Source organism: Cucurbita pepo, chromosome LG12, assembly GCF_002806865.2.
Source record: "Cucurbita pepo subsp. pepo cultivar mu-cu-16 chromosome LG12, ASM280686v2, whole genome shotgun sequence".
NCBI lineage: Eukaryota > Viridiplantae > Streptophyta > Magnoliopsida > Cucurbitales > Cucurbitaceae > Cucurbita > Cucurbita pepo.
The window spans coordinates 987,259-1,005,288 of record NC_036649.1 but is presented as its reverse complement, the minus strand read 5'-3'; the positions used below and the strand labels follow the sequence as shown (position 1 = coordinate 1,005,288).

General features: G+C 37.2%; 5 protein-coding genes across 7 annotated transcripts in view; 2 read left to right on the top strand and 3 right to left on the bottom strand.

Moving 5' to 3' along the window:
• Positions 1 to 689, bottom strand: part of LOC111806394 (protein SIEVE ELEMENT OCCLUSION B-like) — a 5,459-nt gene extending 4,770 nt beyond the window's left edge. The window contains exons 1-2 of the mRNA XM_023691685.1: positions 394 to 689; positions 214 to 309 (exon numbers count right to left, since the gene is read on the bottom strand). Coding sequence (XP_023547453.1) covers positions 214 to 309; positions 394 to 621 — 324 coding nt within the window. The 5' untranslated portion in view covers positions 622 to 689. The remainder of the gene's footprint in view (positions 1 to 213; positions 310 to 393) is intronic.
• Positions 690 to 7,151: 6,462 nt separating this feature from the next.
• On the top strand, positions 7,152 to 10,740 carry LOC111807207 (protein SIEVE ELEMENT OCCLUSION B-like). The gene is made up of 7 exons (XM_023692818.1): positions 7,152 to 7,444; positions 7,652 to 7,753; positions 7,827 to 8,275; positions 8,922 to 9,019; positions 9,119 to 9,252; positions 9,342 to 9,818; positions 9,937 to 10,740. Exons 1-7 carry the CDS (start codon positions 7,214 to 7,216, stop codon positions 10,516 to 10,518), a joined length of 2,073 nt encoding a protein of 690 aa, XP_023548586.1. The 5' UTR covers positions 7,152 to 7,213; the 3' UTR covers positions 10,519 to 10,740.
• A 1-nt stretch (position 10,741) lies between these two features.
• On the bottom strand, positions 10,742 to 13,172 carry LOC111807208 (DNA-directed RNA polymerase V subunit 7). Of its 3 annotated transcripts, none has more exons than XM_023692819.1 (2): positions 13,090 to 13,172; positions 10,742 to 11,529 (listed from the first exon to the last, which is right to left on the bottom strand). In XM_023692819.1, the coding sequence occupies exon 2, from the start codon at positions 11,505 to 11,507 to the stop codon at positions 10,980 to 10,982; it is 528 nt and encodes a 175-aa protein (XP_023548587.1). In that variant the 5' UTR covers positions 11,508 to 11,529; positions 13,090 to 13,172; the 3' UTR covers positions 10,742 to 10,979. The 3 variants fall into 3 exon arrangements, with proteins under 3 accessions (XP_023548587.1, XP_023548589.1, XP_023548590.1); XM_023692821.1 differs by having other exon boundaries at positions 10,742 to 11,531; positions 13,107 to 13,171; XM_023692822.1 differs by having other exon boundaries at positions 10,742 to 11,540; positions 13,090 to 13,162.
• A 1,155-nt stretch (positions 13,173 to 14,327) lies between these two features.
• Positions 14,328 to 15,368, top strand: LOC111807161 (transcription factor bHLH92). The gene is made up of 3 exons (XM_023692751.1): positions 14,328 to 14,757; positions 14,827 to 15,123; positions 15,226 to 15,368. Exons 1-3 carry the CDS (start codon positions 14,380 to 14,382, stop codon positions 15,301 to 15,303), a joined length of 753 nt encoding a protein of 250 aa, XP_023548519.1. The 5' UTR covers positions 14,328 to 14,379; the 3' UTR covers positions 15,304 to 15,368.
• A 358-nt stretch (positions 15,369 to 15,726) lies between these two features.
• Positions 15,727 to 17,736, bottom strand: LOC111807162 (40S ribosomal protein S15-4-like). The gene is made up of 4 exons (XM_023692752.1): positions 17,624 to 17,736; positions 17,392 to 17,540; positions 17,240 to 17,297; positions 15,727 to 16,197 (listed from the first exon to the last, which is right to left on the bottom strand). The coding sequence occupies exons 1-4, from the start codon at positions 17,624 to 17,626 to the stop codon at positions 15,949 to 15,951; spliced, it is 459 nt and encodes a 152-aa protein (XP_023548520.1). The 5' UTR covers positions 17,627 to 17,736; the 3' UTR covers positions 15,727 to 15,948.
• Between the last annotated feature and the right edge of the window lie 294 nt (positions 17,737 to 18,030).

Sequence of the window (18,030 nt, the reverse complement as noted above, 5' to 3'; positions counted from 1 at the left end):
TTTTTTTTTTTTTTTTTTTTTTTTTTTTTTTTTTTCCTTTTCTATTCTAAAAATTATTAAGTCACACATGAAAGGTTCACTTCATAATTAGCTTTTTGAAAAAAAAAAAAAAAAAAAAACCTATTATTTCAACTTTCTTGACCTTCAATATTCAGTTCCTAAATATCAGTAAAAAGTAAATAACAAACCAAATAAATTTGTAAAACAAATAACCTTGATAGAAATTTTCTGAAGAATATCAAGCGGTGGATCAATTGTCACATTGGCTTTATATGAATCTTCGGAGAATATCACACGTCCATCATGGCCCTACGATAAACAACGAGCCATATATAAACGAGAAATCGAACCAGAACCAGAACAAGAAAATATATAAAACATTTTGTAAGTTACTTGAAAAGAAGCTTGGTGGATTTGATCAACATTGGCAAAAATACTTTCGAGAAACGAAATGTAGTTATTGACATCGATTTTGACGGTATCATCGTCACGGTGCTTAGAATATATATGACCTGCAACGACTTCGTCGGACAAGTTTTTCAAACTCAACTCGTCCTTGTGAGTTTGAAGCCTAGGGTTGGCCATTGGGGTGGAGGGTATTTTTGGAGCTAAGACAGACATGGTTTTGTGGAAGGCTAAAAGATTGAAGATCTTGTCTGAAGGAGGCAAAGGGAATAACGTTGTTGTCTCTGTGTTTTGTTATCTTAACATTCATACCCTATTTATAACCCAAAATGGAAAGTAACATAAAGGTGAAGGCAACAGAAAAACAACTGTTTTTGGTCTGATGAAGAACAATCTATGTGAAGATTGAGCTTTAATAAATTGCCTTAGTGGGGCCATCTTGCCTTCCATCACAAGAATACCTATGAATAGTGGGGAAAAAAAAGAAAAAAACAAAAACAAAAACATTGTCATACTCTATTGTTGTCTGACTCACGATTCTAAAACGTGTTTGTTAGGGAGAGGTTTTCACACCCTTATAAAGAATGTTTTGTTCCCCTCTTTAACCGATGTGAGATCTCACAATCCACCCTCTTTGAGGGTCAATGTCTGTTACGTATCGCTGTCAACCTCACAATTTTAAAACGCATCTATTAGGGAGAGGTTTCCACATCCTTATAAGAAATATTTCGCTCCTCTCTCTAACCAATGTAGGATTCACACATACATTGTGTCTCGAGATAGATACGTTTAGTTAAATTTATATATCTAAATCAGTTGGGTTATACGGTTGTTTTATTTATACTAAGTATGATAATTTTGTCTATACTAGATGTACTATTTTAAGTTCATGTGAGATTTTGTTTGGGTGATAAATATTTAAATCGTCTATTTATATACTTTCACTTCTACCACTAACCATCTATAAGAGAATTAAAAGTATATGAATTATATATGGCCATTTTTTCACATAGAAAACGTTTACTTCCTCTATCAATGTTTTAAATAATGAGACACACAACTTTTTTGTTCGACATTTAAGGATTCTGTTGATATCACTAAGTCAAGTGCATGACTTTGATACCTATGCTAGAAACTACGACCCTTCACAATGGTTTGATATTGTTCACTTTGAGCATAAACTCTCGTGATTTTGCTTTTGGTTTTTTCAAAATACCTCATACCAATGGAGATGTATTCCTTATAAACTCGTGATCATCCTCTTAATTAGCTAATGTGAGACTCGCCCCAACAGAGATAAGTGCGAGCGAAATAAATTAATTTGAAAAAATTAAAAATGAAATATTTGTCAATTAAGCTATGAACTTAAAATATATCTCGATCAAAGACGATCGGAGCTTTGAAATAATCACAATATACATTTTTTTTCTAAAGTTAATCTTTTTTGTATTAGTTTATTTAGTTTTGGTATGGTGGCATGCATGTATACCTGATTTCTCTTTGCATATAACCTTTCTTAAAAAACATGCAAGAAAAGGTTGTAATGGATGGATTTGTATTTATTTATTTATTTATTTTTAATTTTAGAGTTCTTTATTATTAAAGCATGGAAAAAGAAACCCTAAGTTAAGGAGAGATTTCAGGTTCAGGTAGGCACACCATCTGGCTTGTAAAGCTCATGAAGAACAAAACGAGTTAAAGTGGTCACTAAGTTTGGCATTTTGTTTTAAAAGAAAATATTCCTTGGAAGCTTTATTTCTAATTAAGGATTTGAATTTTTAGTTAAACTTTAATAATAAGAATAAGGTTTTTTAAAAAAAAATTATATATTGAGTAGTATTTACAACTTAATTTTCAATAACTAAATGGTTATTAGTGACGTTTTTTAGAATCGGAGGGGTCTTTAGGTCATTGAGTTGAGCATGTATTACTCTTCTCGTTGTCAGCCTCATTTAACATAAAGTGTGTGTTATTGAATATGGTATAAAAGTTGTAACGACCAATGTCCAGGAATCGAATCAGGGTTTGAAATCTAGATTTGATATCTGATGGCTTCGACATTTCTTTGCGAGATGGTCACGTTACTTCCTCCTTGTTTCTAAGAGTGAAAATGATCCCCACAGACCAACCCGAATTTTTCCAACATTTTTGTTCTCACTCACATGCATCCTAGGAAAATTTCTAAGAGACCACCCAACATAAAATTGCTTCAAGCAAAGCATGCTTAACTATGGAGTTCTTATGATTGAGCAACAAAACTCGGTTTATTCATGTACCTTTTCTTTACTTGGGTGTCATCACGAAAGTCCATAAACCCCAAATTGGTATTCGGTCTAAAAAAATAGTGAACTCATAGAAGCATCAAGGAAACATTGGAAACACTATGTTAGGATCGCACAACAACGCACACGTTCGATCTAGATGAACACAAGAATGGGATAGAGAAAAGTGCAAGGAGAACTCCGGCTAAAAGGATTTGTTTTTATTGTTTTATTGATGACTTCAGGTATGTAGTTACGTAGGATTTGTTTTTATTGATGACTTGAGCTATGTACTTACAGACAATAAAAAGTAGATCGGGGACATAGTTCAATTTACTATATATAGTTTTACCAGATTTTAACCCTTTACTATATATATAGCTATTTACCATAGCTTTACCGAATATACCTTTATCAAATATAGCTTTACCGGATATCACCCTTTGCCAAGCTATAAATAATCATCAGCTCCATAACTTAACACACTCTTCGTGATTCGATCCACCGTTATAGTGAGGATTTCAACCAATAAGCTATAAATATCGATATCATTTTTTATTTTATCATCCTAACGATGTTACGTGCAAATCAGATTTGTAATGATGTCGTTGGAGAAGGTTCGAGGATCAATCCTTTCTTGAAGTTTTGCTGTTTGGGATGAACTAGTGAAGTGGCAGGGTTCTTGGTGGAACCAAAAACATGGGTTCACAAAGAAACGAAATGGGAAGGGAAGGGAAAAAAAGATAGATATAGAGAGAAAATAAGGGTTTTGATTGTTTATTTGATTTAGATTATGTATTTATAGGTCTTAGAAGAATGGTAAATGAGGAGACAATAGTAAAGAGAACCTGTCTAAAGAATAGCATTCTATTATTTTTCTTATTCTTTATAAGGGTGCGGAAACATCTCCCTAAAAAACACGTTTTAAAATTGTGAGGTTGATAGCGATACATAATAGGTCAAACCGAACAATATTTGTTAGCAGTGGGCTTGGATGATTACAAATGGTATTAGAATCAGACACCGAGCAATGTACCAGCAAGAACGCTGAACCCTAAGAGGGGTGGATTGTGAGATCCCACATGGGTTAGAGAGGGAAACAACTGTGAGGCTGATAGCGATACATAACAGGCCAAACCGAACAATATTTGTTAGCGGTGGGCTTAGATGATTACAAATGGTATCAGAGCCAGACACCAAGACCCCTAAGAGGGGTGAATTGTGAGATCCCACATGGGTTAGAGAGGGGAACGAAACATTTTTTTTATAAAGGGGTGGAAACCTCTTCCGAAGAGACGCATTTTAAAATTGTGAGACTGACGGCGATACATAATGGGTCAAAAAGCGAAAAAATTCACCTAATAAGGATGAAAAGTGAAATAGAAGAAGAAAAAAAAACATAGGACAAAGACCGCTGCTGCTTAGAATCTATTCTTTCCTTAAACACAGACAGCTGATGTTTCCTTATGCCTTTTAGTAAGGAACAAAGATCTGATTTTGTTTGGAGTAAAGAGCATGGTTGTTCTTACAAAGCATAATCCGACCATAATTATCCTAATTTAACTGTTCTATCCTCATTAATGATATACGTAATCTTATTCTTGTCGAGGTTAAAGGGTTTAAGACCTTCAAATCCGGGAATTCAACTGATTATTAGTTCACTTACTTTTACAAGTAAACTACTTTGTTATTCTTTTTGTCCCCTTAGAATCCTAACTTTGGGAATTCTTTTGAAATACTTTAACAAGCTTGTTGTGTGACTTTTTCCTAGCTTAGTGTGGTGTCTTATTCAACACACTCTATTGCTTAATTTAGTAACTTAATTTAGTAACGAGTCGAGTCAAAGTGATGTTCAACCGAGCATATAAGATTGCATACTTTATTATAGGAACGGATTCTCATATTTGTACTATAACAGTCTAAGCCCACGGCTAACAAATATTGTCCTCTTTAGACTTTTCCTTTTGGGTTTCCCCTAAAATTTTTTAAAACGTTGTCTGCCAGGGAGAGGTTTCTACACCCCCTTAGAGGCACAGCGAGAAATGTGGTATCAGAGCTAAACATCGGGTGGTGTGTCAGCGAGGACAGTGAGCCTTGAAGGGGGTGGACACCAGGCGGTGTGCTAGCGAAGACGTTGGACTCCGAAGGGGAGTGGATTGTGAGATCTCACATCGATTGAAAAGAGGAACGAGTGTTAGCAAGGACGTTGGGCCTGAAGAGGGTGGATTGTGAGATCCCATGTTGGTTGGAGAGGGTATTGAAGCATTCTTTACAAGGATGTGGAAACCTCTTCCTAGTAAACGCGTTTTAAAAATCTTGAGGGAGAAAAAAAAGGCTTGAACGGATACAAGTACTTCTCAACTACTCTACTGAAAGGAGCTCGGATAAGGAGGAGATTTAGTCTCGAAGAACTTGGTAACATGGTCTGGAGACCCGCCCACTATTACGACGAAAGAAGTCCTACCCTTTTCCTTTGTTACTTGTATTAGGGTTAGAGGGTCACTCATTGATTAGTAAACATTGGATTCATGGGATTCCTCTTCAATCTCTTTACAGCTTTCCAAAATCCCAGCTACGGATCGGTCTTCGAATCTTGAATTGGTGTGCTTTGTGGAGTGGGCTAAAGGCTACAGTGTTTTGAGGGTTGGGCGACCCATGTTGACATGTGCTAGGAAAGTCCATCCATGCCATATCGCTGTCTTCGATCCCATTTAGATCCCATTTAGCTAATAGGTTCATATGGGTAAGTTAAAGCGGTTAGATGAACACGACTCTCCACAATTGTATGATATTGTCCACTTTGAGCATAAGTTCACGTGACTTTGCTTTGGGGTTCCCCAAAATGCTTCATACCGATGGAGAGAGTATTCTTTGATTATAAACCCACGAGCATTTCTTAAATTAGCCGATATGGGACTTCATCATGCAACAAAAGCCTGCTTCTAAGTTCTTTAACGTAAAAATTACCAATAGACTTTTTACATCAAAGTTGTTATCAAAGAGGGAGATTTGCATGAGATATCGACAACTGCATGAAATGTAGTTCATTCGTATAACATGAACTCCGTTTCTATAATGGCAAACTTTTAAGAACATACATATAAGTATCAAAAAATATACAGATAGATCAAAATATAAAGATTAAAAATATAACCTCGATCATAAGGTTGATGAATATATATGTTGTGCAGCTTTAATAATTTCTGTTTTGGAATCAAAACTTTTGTTGTTATTCAAATTATTTTGCAGTTTTAATGCTTTTTCACATATTCAAGTACGAAGAGAATATGTTCAAGAAAAATGTAGCTTAGTATTACACTTTCAACGCGTAAATTTTAAGCTTTCGAACCGACTTTTGTCTTTCTCCAACCGTAAGAAAACTCCTACTTATTAAGAGTGTACACGAGTTAGGTTGGGTTGAAGAAACTTTATTTTACCGATCTAACATTTCGAGTTAGTTGAGTTGGTGACCCTATTTTCAGAAAGAGCTTTGTTTTCACGTTAGTTAGGATTAATAGTTAAAATCTCATAAAACTCAAATGTCATAATGCATTACTAACATTTATACAAACCTAAAATATTTTTAATTTTCATAGCAAACTTAAATGTCAGGTTGAATTGTGATCCCTACTCTGGGGTTGATTAGATTGACTCGACTAAAAAAGCTCTAACCCACGAATCTAATCGAATTTCAACTCAACCCAAACTGAAAAAAATCTAACCCAACTCAATCTGAGTTAAGTAATTCGAATTGTTCAAGTTATTGAGTCATATAAACACGCTTAAGACTTGTATACAAAGATCGAGATTTGACTAATTCAGTTCACACATGCCTGTCAACTAGAGCATAGTTTAGTAAATAAAATATTGATTATCATCTAAAACATCAAAGGTTCGATCTCTCCCGAGCAATAATGATTGGAAATTTATACAATTCATTCCTAAAATGTAATTTCTTCTCTATGTTTGGTAAATATTATTTTATCAATTATTAAAATTTTCTACAGCTCAAGCCTACCGTTAACAGATATTGTCCGTTTTAGTTCATTAGGTATCGTCGTCAATCTCACAGTTTTAAAACGTGTTTACTAGGGAGAGGTTTTCATACCCTTATAAGGAATATTTCGTTCCTCTTCCCAACCGATGTGGGATCTCAGAGACCTCGTTCTTCAAATCTTGCCAAAGTGGATCTAGATCGAAAATTCAAAACTAAAAGAACTTTTCGTCTAGAGTGATGTTTACATGGGAAATTTTTTAGTTAACAAGTCACCCAAAGTATCTAAACAAGAGTCAAAAATAGTATATATCTATATTCTTTAAGCACTCAACGAAGCTTTGTAGAGAAACTTGATTAAAGCTCCATCTAAGTATCACCAATCACATTCACATTCATTCTTTCTTTGAACAAAAACTCCTTCAAATTCTTTGCTTTTTCTCTAATTTTTCACCCTTACGAGAGAGCTATAAATAAGATACAAATCAAAGCAAAGGAATATACAATAAAATAGCATCAAACCAAATCTCTCTATCTCGACTCCAAACAAACCATGTCGTTACTCCGTCCCAAGAGCTCGGCCGCTGCCTTGGCGCTTGCTTTATCACAGCAAACAGACAAGGAAGAGCCGGGTCTAAAGCACTTGTCCGATGATGTTATCACGAATCGTATATTCGACTTTATGACCGACGAGGAGATGACGAAGATCGACCTTGATAACTACGTTTTGTTCATCGAAAACGTCCTCAAAGCCTCAGATCAAATTTGTGTAGCTTCTCATTGGGTTAGATTCACTTGCCTTCTCATTGATCTCGAGTTTTTTTCTTGTCATTCTATGCAAAGTACATTTAACGGAGCTTTTTCTAGTACTACCAGTAATGCAAGTGAATGAATCTCATCCCTTTTCAAGTTCAGTGCTTACGCTTATGCCCCTGAGTCCACTTTACTTGATATTAAATTTTTTAACGCTCGAGCCGCCCTATCGTTTCAGGCACAAGGAAGCAAAGGGCATTTTGTATTGGCAGAGGACACCATGAATTATCCCTCCCCAATTGATCCTCCAATCTGCACCCTTCATCAAATCTCATCAGAGGTCATTAATCATCATTCTTCATGTTCTTCCCAATTGGTATTGAAACTAATATGCTTATGATATAAAATTTCAGATGGCATGTAAGCCTCCAGGGGTAGAAACAGTACACAAAACGACTCTCGACATTCTCTCGAAACTCACAAGATATCCATGGGAGGCCAAGGCAGTGCTGATCTTTACAGCGTTCGTGACGAACTATGGAGTTTTGTGGCATCTCGACAATCACTCTCATTCGGATCCGCTCGCTAAATCATTGGCAACGATCAAGCGAGTGGGTTTGCTGAGAAAGGAGTTGGATTCTGTGAAGTATGGGCAGGTGTTTTTCAACCAAAACAGTATGATCTACAATTGTTTGAAGGCAGTTAAATACATAAATGAATTCAAGAGCTTATCAAAATATGATACAAAAGATGTGCCTGAGTTATCTGCAGCACTTCGCCAGATCCCATTGGTTTCTTATTGGATTATTCACATTCTCGTGGCTTCCAGCATTGAACTTCATTGCTATCTTTCTGGGGTCGAGTAAGTTTTTTTTTTTTTTTTTCCGCTCTTCGACGCCACGAGTAGAGATAGAAATTTTTCATATCAAATAATAAACAACTCTCATGAGGTTATACTCTAAGTGGACAATATCATACTAACATGAATACAGGTGGAGTTAGGTATTTAAGTCATGGTCTAAACTTAGTTGCGTCACAAAATTAGTGAGACTTGTGGATGAATCCCGAGATGGGACAAAAATGTTTGAGATGTGGCAAGCAAAAAGAGCTCTATCAAATCAAGTAGATTTGAATGGAGAGTAGACGTATCACGTCCATGTCGGGTACACTAATAGGAGAAGTATATCTAACTTCTTGATAATGAAGCTTTAGGAGTTTGTTCAAAAAGTAAACTTCGAGAGCTTATGTGAGACCCCATCTCAGTTGGAGAGGGGAACGAAGCATTCTTTATAAGGGTGTGGAAACCTGTCCCTAGCAAACGCGTTTTGAAATCTTGAGGGGAAGTCCGAAAGGGAAAGCTCGAAGAGGACAATATCTGTTAGCCGTAGATTTGATCTATTACCACTTGTATCCAAAGTAGACAATAACATATCACTGTACAAGTCCATTGTCCTTATCATTGGATAACATCGACATTTTGTTTTGCTTGGTTGTTGAGGCAATTTCAGAGGTCAAACACAGAAATATTTGAATGAAATGACAGAAAAGGTGAGCAGTTTAGTTTTGACACTTGAGAATCATATGCAGTTCATCCGAGAACAACAAGGTCAATTTCTTCATCTCCAATGGAAGTTTTCTTGTAGCCATTATTTACTTAATAAGAAACTGAAGGAAAAGAAAAAAAAAAATGGGTTCTGTTCTGCAGAAGAGGTAGAACTTTATCGATGGCTGGTCGACCAAACCGATCATTTTCCTACCGATGTCACGCTGTTCCTTGCAAAGCTGATCAATGGCAAACACAAAGCCAGGCCTCTCATTAACTGTTCTACTCAATTGGAGGTCTTCAGATACATTCATTTACATAGCAAAAACTGATATGTTTTTCAAGAACATGAATATATAGTTCAACACAATCTGTATGAATGCAGGAACATATTGAAGAGTTTATGAAGGAAAAGAAGTTGATATTGATAGTTTCAAGGAGTTTGAATTTTTCAAGAGAAGATCTTGAGATTCTTCAATCGGTTTACAAGGAAGTGAAGAAGGAAAACAAGTTTGAAATGGTTTGGATTCCTGTAATTTCAGACCCTCCTAATGATGGTGATGAGGAAGCATATGAAGCTTTGAAATCTGAAATGAAATGGTTCGTAGTGCCATTTGATACAAAAATTGCAGGTGTGAGGTTCTTGGAGGAGAGATGGGAGCTTAGAGAAGACCTATTACTGGTCGTTCTCGATACACAATCGAAAGTCGAATTCTCAAATGCTATCCATTTGACGAGAGTATGGGAAAAAGAGGCCATTCCTTTCTCGTACGACAGGGTAAAAGCTTTGATGAAGAAGAATTGGATTGATTCAACTGTTCTTAAATTTACCGACCAACCAAGGCTGAAGAGCTTGGTCGTGGTAACGTTCTTGTTTCTTGACTTCTGCATTTTGTTTCACTTTTCTTAGAGACATATCTCGTTTGATAACCATTTGATCATTCAAAATCTAAACTCATAACAACCGTTCTTTGAACCAGATTAACCAGGAAAGGAATGTCATATTCTATGGAGGACACAATCCCAGATGGGTTAAAAATTTTGAAGACTCAGCAGAAGCCATGAAGAGAGATCCTGTGACCAGAGAAGAAGGAATTACATTTGAATTAGTACCCGTGGGACGGAACAACAAAGGCGAACATGATCCAACCGTCATGTTTAATTTCTGGATGGCGCAACGGAGTTACTTCATTCTCAAGCATCAACTACATGGATCGACTGCCTCCGAAGATATCTCCCGATTGATATCTTACGAAACTGAGAAAGGATGGGCAATCATAACCAAAGGTCCGACAGTCGTGTTCATCGGTGGTGGCGATTTGATACTAAAAGCCATTGACGAGTTCCAAATATGGAAGAAAAACTTGCGTCGAGTAGGCTTCTCTGGTTCTTACAAAGATTACTTCGACGAGCTCACTGCCAGCAGCCTTCACTGCACACATGTGAATATAATCGGGTTTAGCGGGTGGATTCCTCTGATCATCACCTGCCCTGTGTGTCGTCGCTACATGGGAAGCGGTATAAGATTCACATGCTGCCATGGCGGCCCTGATGTTCTTTAGACCATCTTATTCTTCTTCTACTACTGCTAAATAATACCCCATTTGGCTGCCTCTGCTCATCACCTAAAGCCATGTGGGTTATACTAAGGATGTTCTTCTGTTCTCTTTATTCATCTTCTTCAATGGAAACTCTGTATGATGAGCCTGCGATCCATTTGGTTCGTAGGCTATGTTTCATGAGTATAATAAACATCCAAGAGTTGAATGCTTGGAACTTAAATATCTAACATATTCTATGTCCATATGCAGCAATAAACAAGATAATTAAACAGAGTGGGACACTGTTCATTGTCCAAGATACTTCCTACAAACATTTAGCTTCAATTAATAATGTCCCCTAAACTTTGTTCCATCCCGAACTTCCAACCTCCAACAAGGTTAGTTACATCGAAATGAGTCCGAATGTTATCGAGACATGTACTTAGATACAGAATACAAACTTAACCAGTGCCTGAAATTCATTAAGAAACTGGCCCTAGATAATCACCCTCCAAACTCACCAGTGCCTGAAACTCCCTTTCTGCCTCGAGCCACTTCGTGCCAATGACGATAAAACGTACGACTACATCTTTCTCAATTTTTGAAAGCTTGTCGTTCATGAACAAGGGATTCTCGCCCGGCACATAGCGGTAATCTGGCATTTTCAGATAAGAGAGATATATGTTCTCAACAGGGCCACATCTCAAGAAAACACCATGCTTGAGAACCTTGTGAACAACCCCCTCCAAGATCTCTCCCCTATAAAGCTTGAAGGTGATACCACTAAAAATAACTGGAAACAAGACGTCACCCGTCTGTCGAACTTTCCCTTCTCCTATATTTTCTAGAGTCGTAACTGCGAGGAAATAACCGAGATCCTTTGTGGCCTTTTTTGTGGCAAATTCATCTAGCAGACGGATTATAATAGACCTTTGGAGCATCAAGCCCTTTGCATCTAAGTTTTCAGCAGGGATTATGACATTCCATGGCAGCTGCACTTTGAGAAACATTTTTCCTACTTCTTCCTTCAACCTATCAGAAATCTTGAGGAGTAAGACTTACAAGTTACAATCAGTATTTTGATTCTAAGTAGCATTTTATCTAAATTCAAATGATGCGACTAAAGTTATCATATTCCCCAATATCCAGTTGTGGTAACACCATTACAATGTTACCTTTAAAACTTTGAATAAGAACAATAATGAAAAAATGAAAAAATGAAAAGAGCCTCCTCCAATGGATTTGACCACCATTACCAGCTATACACATCTAACTCTAACCAAACTAGATTTCTTTCTTATAATCTAGTGTAAATGCAAATGAAGCAGAGAAAAGGAAATTTTATCAGTTACTTCCAAATCCAACAATGTCTTGAACAAATGGCACCGAAAGGCCAATCTGACTGAATTGACTGATACTCATCTCCCCAGACTCAACTTGCCTGTGCATGTATGAAAAAAAAAATAATAATAACTCCCTTCCCTGAGATAAATTTCATATTGCTTTAGTCATGCTTCATGATTTAACTAATTTGCCAAGTGATATATCAGATTCACTCTCTTCGTCGCCTTCAACATAATCTATGACTACTCTAGAACAGAAAACTCACATTATTTACCCTGATTTTCTCTATTCTTGTATTTTCCCCACTACCATATTTAGGAAAGCTTGGCTCCAAGGTGAAAGGGGAATCGAGCAGGGGACTGGAGGAGAACCCCAACAATATTAAACCCATATTAAAAATGACAACCAAAGAATGCCCTACATGATTCTATTTTCAAATTTGTGTTAATTATGCAAGAAAGATATCGAATCAAGTGCACATATACTTTTCCTATGGCATCTCACTCAATATTTTCAAATGGCATCTCACTTTTCCTAGGGAGGTAAAGGATTTATTGGACATGGCCTTAACATACCACCTCTTTCACGAATGCAAAAACTCTGACAAAAGCTTATTATGGACTTCCTTTGGAATCTATGGAAAGAAAAAAAAATCAAAGAGTATACATAGAGAAAACACAAACGTATACTAGAATCTTCTAAATTTTCATATCTTCTTGGAGTAAATTGTTTAATACCTTTGCTTCTTATAGTCATACCTCCCTTATCCTAACACATTCTTTTTGTAAATTTCAAACATGAAATTCTCAGTTAAAAAAAAAACACATCCTCATGCTAAACTATCGATCCTTCTAGATGATGATCAAATAGCACCACTTTCCTTTCCCATTAAACCATTAGCGTGTATCCATGAGTGATCAGTAACGACATTGTTCAGTAAATTCGAGCAACAGTATAATCGTACCAAAAAGAATCAAACTCTAATCATATATGATTGGAGACTAATTAGATAGCAAACCCCCTTCACATCATACATAGAATAAGAAACGATCGTTGAAAATTTTGACAATGGCACTATTTTAGCCATTGAAGTATTGGTGATTTTGAGTGGAAGAGCGAAAGAGAGAGAGAATTAGAAAGTGCTATTGTTCAAGAAATTCAAGCATCCAAATAATCATAATGAGAAGCAACTAACACGAATCAAACATAACCAGAAGAATGATTTAAAGCTAGGGTTTCAGAACAAACCTGAAGAAGAAGAAGAAGAAGAAGAAAGTTGCCCCTTCCGGTTACCGAGTTTCACGGCCTCCCGCTAAATCGCAATTTTAACGCTACAACGGACCTCGTCCCAACTCGGTTTTGGTTCTTTGTTGTTGACAAAGCCCATTGGGCCAATTTTGTTTTTGGGCTTCCTTCGTGTTGAAATGGAGGCACCCCGACCCGACCCGACCCGAATTATAAGGGTCGGATTGGGTTTTAAAGGATTTCGCATTTGGGTGGATTTGTTTTTTGGAATCCGATCTGGTTCGGATTGTGTTCGGGTTCAAAATTCAAATCATTGGGACAACCCAACTCAACTCGAAAGCCTTAAAAAAAACAATAATAATAAAATAGGCCCAAGCCCATGCAGTAGAAGCCCATGAGTCATCGTATGTGTCTGCCCCTGGTGTGTCTGCAGAGTGAATTCGAGACTTTGTCTCGTAGTCTCACACAGCGCTCATCTTCAACCTTGAGGGTAATTGGGTAAGTGAAATGAAGTCTCGGTTCTCACACACTCGCATCATAGTGTTCGTCTTTTGACTCCTCTCAACTCTCTCTATGTTTCATCTCTTGTCTCGTCTATGTGTATCTTCGGACGTCAACATCGCTCATCTCTTTATTTCTCCGTTGAACTCCCTTCTCAGTTCCCATTTCTCCACTCGACCACGTCTCTGTGTTTCTCATCAAACGTTATCACCAACTATCTCTCTGCTTGACGCTCCGTTCCACTTTCTTCAGACTTCTCCACTCGGTGTTTGTCGTCAAACTGCACTGTTCGAACTTTGTTATTTCACAACCCGAACCTAACCATAAAATAGAGAATTGGGTTGTGAAAAATTTCGAGTTGGATTGAATTACCAATCCAATAAACCCGAACTTTAAAATTTATCAAAAATCCCTCCGCCAACTCAACTAGGACCTATGCATGTGTGGGATCCACGGTCAAAGAGTTTCAAGATTGAGTCAATTCCTATGTTCAAGTCCTCCAAAACGAGCCAGGCAGAAAGTTTGACCAAATACAATCCCACTACTAGTCCAAATAACCACATGTTTAATAATCTCCTACTCCAAAAATAAACCCCACAATAATCTCATTGATCACATGTTTAATAACCTCATTTATTATTAATCTCCATCACCAAAACATATATATATATATATATATATATATATATATATATATATATATACACACACACACTCAAACAATCTACTTGACCGTTGCAAATCAAATGATTTTTGAAAAAAGAACAACAAAACTGTTCTTCACCTCCCCCCATGGATGATACTTTTCCAGTAGAATTCTGGCATAATGATCTCTTCTGGCTCGATGCCCCCATCTCCGTCCCCGTCCCCGTCTCCGCTCCCGCCCAACAACAAAAAAGTGCTTTCGTACCATATCTGTCGCGACCCAATTTCCGAATCGAGCAAAAAAACAATCTCGCCCCCGCCCCCGTCCCCGCCGCCTCTAATTCCGTTAACAAGCGGGTGATTGAGTACTGGAGAAAGCAATGGCATGAGAAGAAAGAAGCGGCAGCTCTAGGCGATCTAGAGAGAGAGAAATGTCACAGGCACATGATGAACGAGAGGACGAGAAGAGAGAGAGAGAAACAGAGCTATTTGGGAGTCCACTCCCTGCTTCCCAAGAAAACTAAGGTCAGTACGTTTTTTGCATCGGTTTTTGAATCGAATTCATGGGTTGATCCATATGGGTTTGTTTTTTAGAATGATAAGAACTCCATAGTTCAAGCGGCGGCGAGGACGATTCAAGAGCTGAGAGCCTCGGAGGAGATGTTAAAGAGGAGAAACACAGAGCTGGAGATGGCGATAGCGGCGAAGAACAGAGAGAATGCGAAAGGAACAAAACCCATAAGGTTGGAATTGGCCAATCCTTCATCTGGGATCGATTCAATGTTGGCTGTTCTTAATGTTCTTAAAACTGGACGCATAAATCCCAAAGCCATTCATGCCAATTTCTTCAACTCTCTGTTTTCAGCCCAATTAGCCATTGATGATACCCGTGTAAGGAACTAACCCACGTCGATGTTTATGTCTATTTGGTCCATAAACTTTAGAACGATCATAATTTGAATTTAATTTTTTAAGAAACTTTGGGATTTGCAGATGGGAGGAGCCGAAGTGGAAAGAGTGTTGCAGGCGACGGTAAGGGAAGCAGATAGGAGATTTCGAAGGCAATGCTAGGAAGGATCCAAAGACCAAAAATAAAGCCATTTTTAATTTAAAATAACAAGTGGTGGGGGGGTACAGAGTACACGTTGGAAATTAATTTCTTTTTTCTTTTTAATATTGTTTTTGTGTGTCTTATTATAACTAAATATATTTTAGTTTTTCTTTTGATATTCAATTATTGTGGTTGACTTGAATTTCTAATCATGAGGGAATTAAGAATGGTTTTGAATAATATGTGGTTTTAATTTGAATAAACTATATTTCATTAACACGTTTTTGTTTAATTAAATTATTATAGCAGAGGCTCTCAAATTAAAGAGGACTCAGTTGATTTCGATGAATAAAACAGAGAAGATATGTCTAAACTAACAGATTCGAGTCTAAATGGTGAGTTCTTAAACGAATAACGGAGACATATTTGAGCAAACAACCATGTAAAACTGAATGGTACAACCAAGTCTACATTTAGATGAAACAAGTAGAATAAAAATTTTAACAGTAACAACAGCTTCAAAAAACTAAATAGCTCAAGCCTCCATAGTACTAATCAGCTATATAAAGCATAGAAAATGGGCAGAAACTAAGAACAAAATCTGATCAACATCCAAGTTTCATGTAATAATATAACAAAACTAAGCAAGAACTCGACACTGATTTTCACTTGAGAGGAATGAACCTTGAAGAGTGGGTGGCACCAATACCGGGCCTACCGTGCTTGACGGGCTTGTATGAAATGGAGAACTCTGCTAGGTAATGGCCAATCATCTCTGGCTTGATTTCAACTTGGTTGAAGGTTTTGCCGTTGTAAACACCAATGATGCTTCCAATCATCTCTGGCACAATGATCATGTTCCGAAGGTGTGTTCGGACGGGCTCTGGCTTCTCACCAGGAGGTGCTTCCCTTTTCTATTACAGTTAAAAAATAAATAAAAATAAATGAGATGAGACATCAAAAGAAAATAGCTTAACTGTTCTTCAGTTTTTTGGAAAAGGAAGAAGGACAAGTTCACATATACTTCGTCGGTGTATCGAAACTTATCAAGAACATGTTGGAAAAAAATGGAAAATATAAAAGTTCAAAATGATAAATTCTGGAGATTCATAACACATTCACTTCCAAATCTAAATCTACCACTGAAGGATGATCTTGAGTTTTCATGTTAAGATATGAGAAATCCAATGGAAAAATCAGGACAACTGCAAGAACTAACACAACCGTATACGACGAGATTCAGAGACTCATGGTACATCAACTTACATATCCAGCAATGGGTAAGTTCCCATGTCAGGATATGAGAAATCCAAAAGCAAAAACAAGGGAGAGAATTGCAAGCAGCAACGGAAGTTGGTAAAACATGTCGGCTTAAAGTCAGACTCATGTTAATAATGAAGAATACCACACTATCAGAACAACAGCGTGTGTTACCAGAAATAAAAGAGGGAGTGCATTCCTTTGTGATGAAACTGATTCCAAACTGTTGATCATGAGGGCAAAATTCTCCACTAGATGATTTGGGGCAAAATTCTCCACTAGATGATTTGGGGCAAAAGCTTATGGAAAATGAAAACTTTCCCAAAGTTTTAGTTCATTGTTGTTCATTTGAAGGTTAAAGCAAATACAGGGAGGCTTGAGAATATAAGCTAATAACAGCCCTCAAAAGGAATGATTCATAGTCTAAACATATTGTTGGAAATCTCATCTGATATAACTATATATTTAAGGTATAATGGCCTAATTAAACCATTTTCTTCCCACCTATCTACTCATCAAGAACACTGAAGAAAAACTTTAACCTAAACCATGGCAAGATTAAGATACTACACAGGAAAGAGTCCATCACCATTTGCATTCCAGAAAACAGCATCGCCAGTGAGAATCAGAAAACAATACAAAGTTGTAAATAATTGCAATATTGAATAGGCAGAAATGGATCTAAAAGATACTAACCGCTTTACGAAGCTTCTTGATAAGAGCCATTGGCTTCCTTGTCAAACCCCGACGAAACCTATCCAAAAACCATAAGAATGTTAGAAAAACGAGCAAGTTAAGAATGAAAAAGAACACAAAAATCAATTCATGACACATTCAGTTGTAGCAACCTTCTGCGTGCACGGGCAGTGAAGAGCTTGACGAGCTCATCGGTGGACATGTCCAGCAAAGAATCCAAATCGACGCCTCGGAAGCTGAACTTCTTGAACGTCCTCTTCTTTGGCTGCCCCGCCACTGCAACATCGGCTTCCACATCCGCCTGAAGGAGACCGAAGCAGCACCATTAAAGAAACTGGAAGAGATGAAGGATAAATCGAAGAGAAGAATGAGTTGAGAACATACCATGGTTTACGTTTTCGGAACTCCGGGATGAGAAGGTAGAGCTAATCGGCGCGATGAAGCTTCAGAATCTGCAGGGTTTTTAGCCTCCGTTTTTCAGCGGTATATATATGTTGGTTACTTGCTGCAATTCCAGTGGCTGAAACCCTAGGCCGAGTGGAACCAGCTATGGTTAATACGGGCTTCATACTTGGGCCTTCAATAAAGCCCATATAGGCCCAATACTTTTTTATAATAAAATTTTATATATATATATATATATATATTGTTAATAAGCTAGGAGAAAGCTGAAATATCACTCTTTATTATTGAAAAAATTACTTTTAAATTTATTTAAAATAAAAAATATTTTTTCCCTCTTTTCTCTCTCTTGTCCGGTATTGGTTGTCGTCATCTCTTCTCCTTACTCT

Excerpts from the sequence above, each read along its gene's own strand:
- LOC111807208 (XM_023692819.1), bottom strand. The coding sequence starts at position 11,507 with ATGTTTCTCAAAGTGCAGCTGCCATGGAATGTCATAATCCCTGCTGAA.
- LOC111807162 (XM_023692752.1), bottom strand. Across the intron at positions 17,298-17,391 it reads ACTGCCCGTGCACGCAGAAG|GTTTCGTCGGGGTTTGACAA; the intron begins GTTGCTACAACT and ends GTTTTTGGATAG. Across the intron at positions 16,198-17,239 it reads TCAAGAAGCTTCGTAAAGCG|AAAAGGGAAGCACCTCCTGG; the intron begins GTTAGTATCTTT and ends TAACTGTAATAG.
- LOC111807207 (XM_023692818.1), top strand. The coding sequence starts at position 7,214 with ATGTCGTTACTCCGTCCCAAGAGCTCGGCCGCTGCCTTGGCGCTTGCT. Across the intron at positions 7,445-7,651 it reads TTTGTGTAGCTTCTCATTGG|GCACAAGGAAGCAAAGGGCA; the intron begins GTTAGATTCACT and ends CTATCGTTTCAG. Across the intron at positions 8,276-8,921 it reads TGCTATCTTTCTGGGGTCGA|AGGTCAAACACAGAAATATT; the intron begins GTAAGTTTTTTT and ends AGGCAATTTCAG.
- LOC111807161 (XM_023692751.1), top strand. The coding sequence starts at position 14,380 with ATGGATGATACTTTTCCAGTAGAATTCTGGCATAATGATCTCTTCTGG. Across the intron at positions 14,758-14,826 it reads TGCTTCCCAAGAAAACTAAG|AATGATAAGAACTCCATAGT; the intron begins GTCAGTACGTTT and ends TTTGTTTTTTAG. Across the intron at positions 15,124-15,225 it reads TAGCCATTGATGATACCCGT|ATGGGAGGAGCCGAAGTGGA; the intron begins GTAAGGAACTAA and ends TGGGATTTGCAG.